General features: G+C 43.8%; 1 protein-coding gene across 1 annotated transcript in view; it reads left to right on the plus strand.

Annotated features, from left to right (window-relative positions):
- The window catches only part of LOC134357797 (ubiquitin-conjugating enzyme E2 E1-like), a 108478-nt gene extending 100873 nt beyond the window's left edge, over nucleotides 1-7605 (plus strand). The window contains exon 5 of the mRNA XM_063069452.1: nucleotides 7016-7605. Coding sequence (XP_062925522.1) covers nucleotides 7016-7086 — 71 coding nt within the window. The 3' untranslated portion in view covers nucleotides 7087-7605. The remainder of the gene's footprint in view (nucleotides 1-7015) is intronic.
- Nucleotides 7606-7861: the final 256 nt, after the last annotated feature.

Raw genomic sequence — 7861 nt, forward strand, 5'->3', positions numbered from 1 at the left:
ACGGTATGATTATTTTCCCTTGGACCTTTCTAATTTACACTCAGTGGCCACTTTATTCGGTACACCTGTACACCTGCTCGTTAATGCAAATATCGAATCAGCCAATCATGTTTCAGCAACTCAATACATAAAAACATGCAGACCTGGTCAAGAGGCTCAGTTGTTGTTTAGATCAAACATCAGAATGAGAGAGACTTTGATTGTGGAATGATGGTTGGTGCCAGACAGGTTTGTTTGCCTGTCCCAGAAACTGCAGATCTCCTGGGCTTTTCAAGCACAACAGTTACTAGAGTTTACAGAGAATGGTGTGGAAAACAAAAGTACGTTCAGTGAGCATCAGTCTGAGGGTGAAAATGCCGTGCTAGTGAGAGAGGTCAGAGGGGAATGGCCAGACTGATACAAGCTGACCAGAAGGTGACAGGAACTGAAATAACCATACGTTACAGCAGTGGCATGCAGTGCAGCATGTCGGAAGGCACAGCAAGTCAAAACTTGAAGTGGAGTGCTACAGCAGCAGAGGGCCATGAACATACACCCCGTGGCCACTTCATTCGGTACAGGAGGTAGTCTCTAATAAAGTGGCCAATGAGTGAATATGCTATTACATCACAAATGCAAGAAACTGCCAACATCTTGGACTATACCTACGGAGTGAAGTGTGCAGTGTGCTTTCTTTCTGAAAGACGGATTTGAAGTTTTACCGAACCTATTTTGAACATTGATTAGCTCCCATTGTCCTGGGCTCAGCCCGCAGACACAATCATGGGGAAAGTGCAGCAGCTCTCTGCTTTCCTAGGAGGTTAAGGAAGTTCAGTTTGTCACTCAACACTCCAGCTGACTTCTACAGATGCACTGTTGAAAGTATCCTGACTGTTTGCATCACAGTCTCGTGCCGTAATTCGAACGCGCAGGAACGTACGAGGCTGCAGAGAGCAGTGAACTCTGCCCAGTACATCACGGGCACATCCCTCCCCAACATCGCTGGTATCTACAGGAGGTTCAGCCTCAAGCTGACAACATCCATCATCACAGATCCCCACTATCCGGGCCATGCCATCTTCTCCCTGTTGCCATCAAGCAGAAGGTACAGAAGCCTGGCATCCCACACCAACAATAGCTACTTCCCTTCAACCATTTGACTCCTGAAACTGCAGAGAAGGGATTACCACAGTTCATCAACCTCACCCCCACCCCGGTCACCACAAACCCCCTGAATCCCCAGCAGCATTACAACCCTACCTCACAACTCCAGTTGAATGGCCAATGCTATTGCCAGCATTTTTCATGTGTTAAACCCCTAGGAATTTACAAAATGTTGAAGTTTCAACTGATTTTTTTGGATTAAACAAACCATTGATTTTATTGTGTGAAACCCCATAGTGCCTTTCTAGATAGAGTCATCAGAGTCCTTTGGCCCATCGAGTCCATGCCAAACTTTTAACCTGCCTAGTCCCATCGATCTGCACGCAGACTATACCACCCATATATCAATCCAACTTTTTCTTAAATGTTGAAATCAAGCCCAACTTCACCACTTGTGCTGGCAGCTCATTCCATACTCTTGCCATCCTCTGAGTGAAGAAGTCCCCCTCCAAATATTTCCATCAAACATTTCACCTTTCACCCTTAACTTATGACCTCTACTTTTGTCTCACCAGAACCTCAGTGGAAAAAGCCTGCTTTTACCCTAGCTATTCCCCTCATAATTTTGTATACCTCTATCAATTCTCCCCTCTTTCTCCTACACTCCAGACAATAAAGTCCTCACCTAATTACCTTTTCCTATCACTCCATTCCTCAAGTCTTGGCAACAGCCTTGTAAATTTTCTCTGCACTCTTTCAATCTTCCTTTAGGTAGGTGCCGAAAACTGCACACAATGTTCCAAAGAAGGCCTCAACAATTCACCCGATCTATGCCCCTCGTGATTTTATACACCTCTGTAAGATCACCCCTCAGTTTCCAGCGGTCTGAGGAATAAACTCCGAGTTGGTTGAATCTCAGAATATGCACATTTATTTTGTACATTAGTGACATATGGTTGGATTTTGGGTATCGGACTTGTACGTTGTCAAGTGCAGCTAATCAACAACTTTCTCAATGTCCTATCCATAGACTCAGGTAGGCGCCAACATATGCAAATCGTGCCTCATCCCAGGCACTCCCACTTTTCTATCAATAACATGTCATTGGTGTACGATGCCTTCTTTTTACACCCTTCTAAGCCATTGCTGCTGGTTTTCTTTCTATGGGCTTCTCCCCTCGCTGGCACATCCTTTGAACCTCCTGTTCTTTAGTTCAAGTCAGGGTAAATTTATGATCAAAGTACATCATCATACACAATCCTGAGATTCGTTTTTTTGCAGGCATTTACAGGGAAATAAAGAAATACAATAGAACTTATGAAAAAGAAAGTATACATAAACAAAGAGTAACAAACAACCAATGTTTAAAAAGGTCAATAAATAATATTGAGAACATGAGTTGTGGTCTCCTTGAGAGTGAGCCCAGAGGTTGTGGAATCAGTTCAGAGTGGAGGTGAGTGAAGTTCTCCATGCTGTTCAGAAGCCTGATGGTTGAGGCGTAATAACTGTTCCTGAACCTGGTGGTGTGGGACCTGGGGCTCCTGTACCTCCTTCCTGATGGCGGCAGCGAGAGGAGACAATGGCTTGGGTGGAGGTGGGGGTCCTTGTGACAGCTGCTGCTTTCCTGTGACAGTGCTCTGTGTAGTTGTGCTCAGTGGACAGGAGGGTGTTTCCTGTGATGGAATGGGCTGTGTCCGGCACTTTCTGTAGACTTTAGTAGAACTTCAAACTGCTTCTTCAAATTTCCTCTTCCTTCTCATCATTTCTTCCCTGATTGTCTCCTCTGCTGCCTGACCTACAGACTGAGGTTTTCTTCATAAACATCTGTGGTTTCAACTTCCTCTAACATCATGGGCCAGTTTTTTTTTTAAATACTGTATAAAAATCTCTGATTTGCTGCCCTCTACAGTTTAGAGTTTGAGTTCTGTAACGTCATCGAGACAGAAGAATGGAGCATAGACACAGAGAGGCCCTTTGGCACAACCAGTCTATGCTGACCATGGCACCCACCCAGCTAGGCCCAATTTCCTGCAGTTGGCCCACATCTCTGAAAGCCCCACTCGTCTACCTTCCTAACCAAATGTTTCTTAAATGATATTATTGTACCTGCCTCAACCACTTCCTCTGGCAGCTCGTTCCATACACTCACCACCCTCTGTGTGAAAAAGTTGTGCCTCAGATCCTTTTTAAAACTTTACTCTCTCACTCAAAATGAAAGCTGCAAGTTTTAGACTCTTCTGCCCTGGGAAAAAGACCGTAACCATCTACCATGTTTATCTCTCTCATCATTTTCAACACCTCTGTAAGGTGATCCCTCATTTTCCTACATTCCAAAGCGAAAAAGGCTATCCTGGCTGATGTCTCTCTATCACTCAGGTCCTCCAGTGCTGGCAACATCCTCACAAATTACTCCTGCGCTCTTTCCAGTTTAACCATACCTTTCATATAACAGGATGACTCCAAGTGCAGCCTCACCAATGGCTTAGACTATAAGACCATCAGACATAGAAACATACATAGAAACATAGAAAATAGGTGCAGGAGTAGGCCATTCGGCCCTCCGATATTTATTATGATCATGGCTGATCATCCAACTCAGAACCCTGCACCAGCCTTCCCTCCATACCCCCTGATCCCCGTAGCCACAAGGGCCATATCTAACTCCCTCTTAAATATAGCCAATGAACTGGCCTCAACTGTTTCCTGTGGCAGAGAATTCCACAGATTCACCACTCTCTGTATGAAGAAGTTTTTCCTAATCTCGGTCCTAAAAGGCTTCCCCCTTATCCTCAAACTGTGGCCCCTCGTTCTGGACTTCCCCAACGTCGGGAACAATCTTCCTGCATCTAGCCTGTCCAATCCCTTTAGGATTTTATACGTTTCAATCAGATCCCCCCTCAATCTTCTAAATTCCAACAAGTACAAGCCCAGTTCATCCAGTCTTTCTTCATATGAAAGTCCTGCCATCCCAGGAATCAATCTGGTGAACCTTCTTTGTACTCCCTCTATGGCAAGAATGTCTTTCCTCAGATTAGGGGACCAAAACTGCACACAATACTCCAGGTGTGGTCTCACCAAGGCCTTGTACAACTGCAGTAGTACCTCCCTGCTCCTGTACTCGAATCCTCTCGCTATAAATGCCAGCATACCATTCATCTTTTTCACCGCCTGCTGTACCTGCATGCCCACTTTCAATGACTGGTGTATAATGACACCCAGGTCTCGTTGCAGAAATAGGAGCAGAATTAGGCCATTCAGCCTATTGAATCTGCAGCACCATTCCAACATGGCTGATTTATTATCCCTCTCAACCGCGTTCTCCTGCCTTCTTCCCATAGGCATTGACACCCTGACGAATCAAGAACCTGTCAACACTCCACTTTAAATATACCCAATGACTTGGCCTCCACAGCCGTCTGTGGAAATGAATTCCAGAGATTCATCACCATTTGGCTAAGGAAATTCCTCCTCATCTCTGCTCTAAAGAGATGTTCTTCTATTCTGAGGCTATGCCCTCAGTCCTAGACTCCTCCACATTCAGAAACATCCTCTTTCAATGTACAATGTGTAGAAGTGCAAGATAAAATCCCAGGTCTTCTTCCCATACATGCAATGGTACACCTGTTTCCATAAGACCATTAGACATAGGAGCAGAATTAGGCTGTCTGGCACGTTGAGTCTGCTCTGCCATTCAATCATGGCTGATCCTTTCTTTCTCTCCTCCTCAACCCCAGTTCTCGGCCTTCTTGCCGTAACCTTTCATACCATTTCCAATCAAGGAACTATCAATCTCTGCCTTAAATACACCCAATGACCTGGCCTCCACAGCTGCATGTGGCAACAAATTCCACAAATTCACCACTCTGGCTAAAGAAATTTTTCCACTGTTTTGAAAGGGCGCTCCTCTATGCTGAGACTGTGTCCTCTTGTTCTAAACTCTCCCACCATGGGAAACATCCTTTCCACATCTACTCTGTCTAGGCCTTTAAACATTCGAAAGGTTTCAATGAAATCCCCCCTCATCCTTCTGAATTCCAACAAGTACAGACCCAGAGCCATCAAATGTTCCTCATATGATAACTGTTTCATTCCCAGAATCATTCTTGTGAACCTCCTCTGGATCCTCTCCAATGCCAGCACATCTCTTCTAAGGTGAGGAGCCCAAAACTGTTCACAATACTTAAGGTGAGGCCTCACCAGTGCCTTATAAAGCCTCAGCACCAAATCCTTGATGTGATATTCTAGACCTCTTGAAATGAATGCTAACGTGGCATTTGCCTTCCTCAACCACCATTTCAACCTGTAAGTTAACCTTTAGGGTGTTCTGCACAAGGACTCCCAAGTCCCTTTGCATTTCAGATTTTTTGATTTTTTTTCCCCGCTTAGAAAATATTCCGCACATTTATTTCTACTACCAAAGTGCATGACCATGCATTTTCCAACATTGTATTTCATTTGCCACTTTCTTGCCCATTCTCTTAATCTGTCTAAGTCTTTCTGCATTCTACCTGTTTCCTCAACACTACCTACTCCTCCACCAATCTTGTATCATCTGCAAACTTGGCAACAAAGCTATCTCTTCCATCATCTATATCATTTATATACAGCATAAAAAGAAGTGGTCCCAACCCCTGCAGAACACCACTAGGCACTGGCGGCCAACCAGAAACGGATTGTTCTATTCCCACTCACTGCCTCCTACCCATCAGCCAATGCTCTAACCATGTTAGTAACTTTTAGTTAGTGTTTCTGTCACGCAATGATAGTGAAAAATACCTTTATATTGAATTGACCAGATTACTATGATGCACTTTTTACTGGCCTTCCGAAGACATATATTGACAAACTTCAACTCATTCAGAACACCACTGCTAGACTTTAATCTCAAAAGCAGGATGAGGAACCATACCACTCCCATCCTAACCACTCTGCACTGGCTTCCTATATCTTTTGGAATTGGTTTTTATAGATCTCTTACTTATTTTCAAAGCTCTCAATCATCTGGGACTGGAGTACATCACAAAATCGCTTTTGTTTTATAACCCTGCTCAAGCTCTCAGGTCTTCTTCTGCCAGTCTCTTAGATTTAAGCAATCTCCCTCAAAAGGTAATTGGCAGGTTAGCTTTTTTGAACTACGGTCCTAAAGTGTGAAATTCTATACTAAAACTATAAGGGATGCAGACTCAGTTTACACTTTTAAACGCCAACTCAAAAACTTACAACTTATTGTCTATGTGCACTGCACTTTCTCTGTAAATGTAACACTTTATTCTGCAGTCTGTTATTGTTTTCCCTTGTACCACCTCAATACACCGTTGTAATGAATTGATCTGCATGGATGGTATGCAAGACAATTTCACTTCTAGTTTCCACTTTGCTTTTGGTTTATTATTGACACATGTACCAAGTGAGAAGCTTGTCTCACATACTGTACCTACAGGTCAAAATTTAGATTTCCAAACTGCATGTTGAGATTTGAATCCTGATCTCCAGCTCGATAGTTCTGACTATCAGACTGGTAGTTAAATGTACTTTTGAAGACTTGTGGAAATACTAGAGCCACTTGTTTTATTGAGCAATGTATTTCATTTAAAATATAATGAGTGTTTGTTCTTCACCCAACTCAAGTGAACTGAATCTGATAATTAATGACATAGCAGGAATATATACTGTACTCCTTTATTAGTAAGAACTAATTAGGTATTCGGTACCTCCTGCACCTAAAAAGTGACCACTGTTTGTATGTTCATGGTCTTCTGCTGCTGTACCCATCCACATCAAGGCTAAGCATGTTGTGCATTCAGAGATGCCCTTCTGCACACCACTGTTGTAACGTGTGGTTATTTGAGTTACTGTCACTTTCCTGTCAGCTTGAACCAGTCTGGCCATTCTCCTCTGACCTCTCTCATTAACAAGGTGTTTTCACCCACAGGAAGGAACAGAGTTCGATCGATTCTGGGATGGCAGGCGAAACGGGAAGTATATCCCCACTGGAGAACCTGAGACTGAGCGGAGTCAGGCACAAAGAGGTGACTGGGGGGTCCATCGCCTGGGTCAGGTTGCATCCTTTGGGCCTCTTTGACTATGGATTCGATCTCCCAGGTGAGGGCACTCACAACACAGGATGGTGGGAGGATGGTATCAAGATTGGGAAGGCCCTCCTTGGAGACGTATTGACGAGAGAGAGCATCTGACTTCCCGTTCTTGGAACCAGGACGTTAGGTGAGGGTGAATTTGAAACAGCCAAAAAATAATGCCCAACGGATCTTTACTGGATCCTTTTATTTTTCACACCATTCTCTGTAAACTCTAGAGACTTCCCCAGGAGAAAATCCTTGGAGATTAGCAGTTTCTGAGATACTCAAACCACCTTGTCTGGCATCAACAATTATTCCACAGTCAAAGTCACTTAGATCGCATTTCTTCCCCATTCTGATGTTGGATCTGAACAACAACTGAACCACTTGACCATGTCTGTATGTTTTCATGCACTGAGTTACTGCCACATGATTGGCTGATTAGATACTTGCACCGGTGTACCTAATAAAGTGGCCACTGAGTGTTTAACACTTAAAATATAATGAGTGTTTGTTCTTCATCCAATGCAAGTCATCTGAACCTACTCATTAATGACATAGCAGGAAAATGCTGTATTGGTATGGAAGGCCCAGAGAGAATGGGTGTGGAGAGGGTGTTTCCTATAGTGGGAAAGTCTTGGGCCAGAGGGCACAGACTCAGAATAGAAATATGTCCAGTTAGAACAGAGATGAGGAGGAAT

This window comes from Mobula hypostoma, chromosome 17, assembly GCF_963921235.1.
Source record: "Mobula hypostoma chromosome 17, sMobHyp1.1, whole genome shotgun sequence".
In the NCBI taxonomy this organism is placed as follows: domain Eukaryota; kingdom Metazoa; phylum Chordata; class Chondrichthyes; order Myliobatiformes; family Myliobatidae; genus Mobula; species Mobula hypostoma.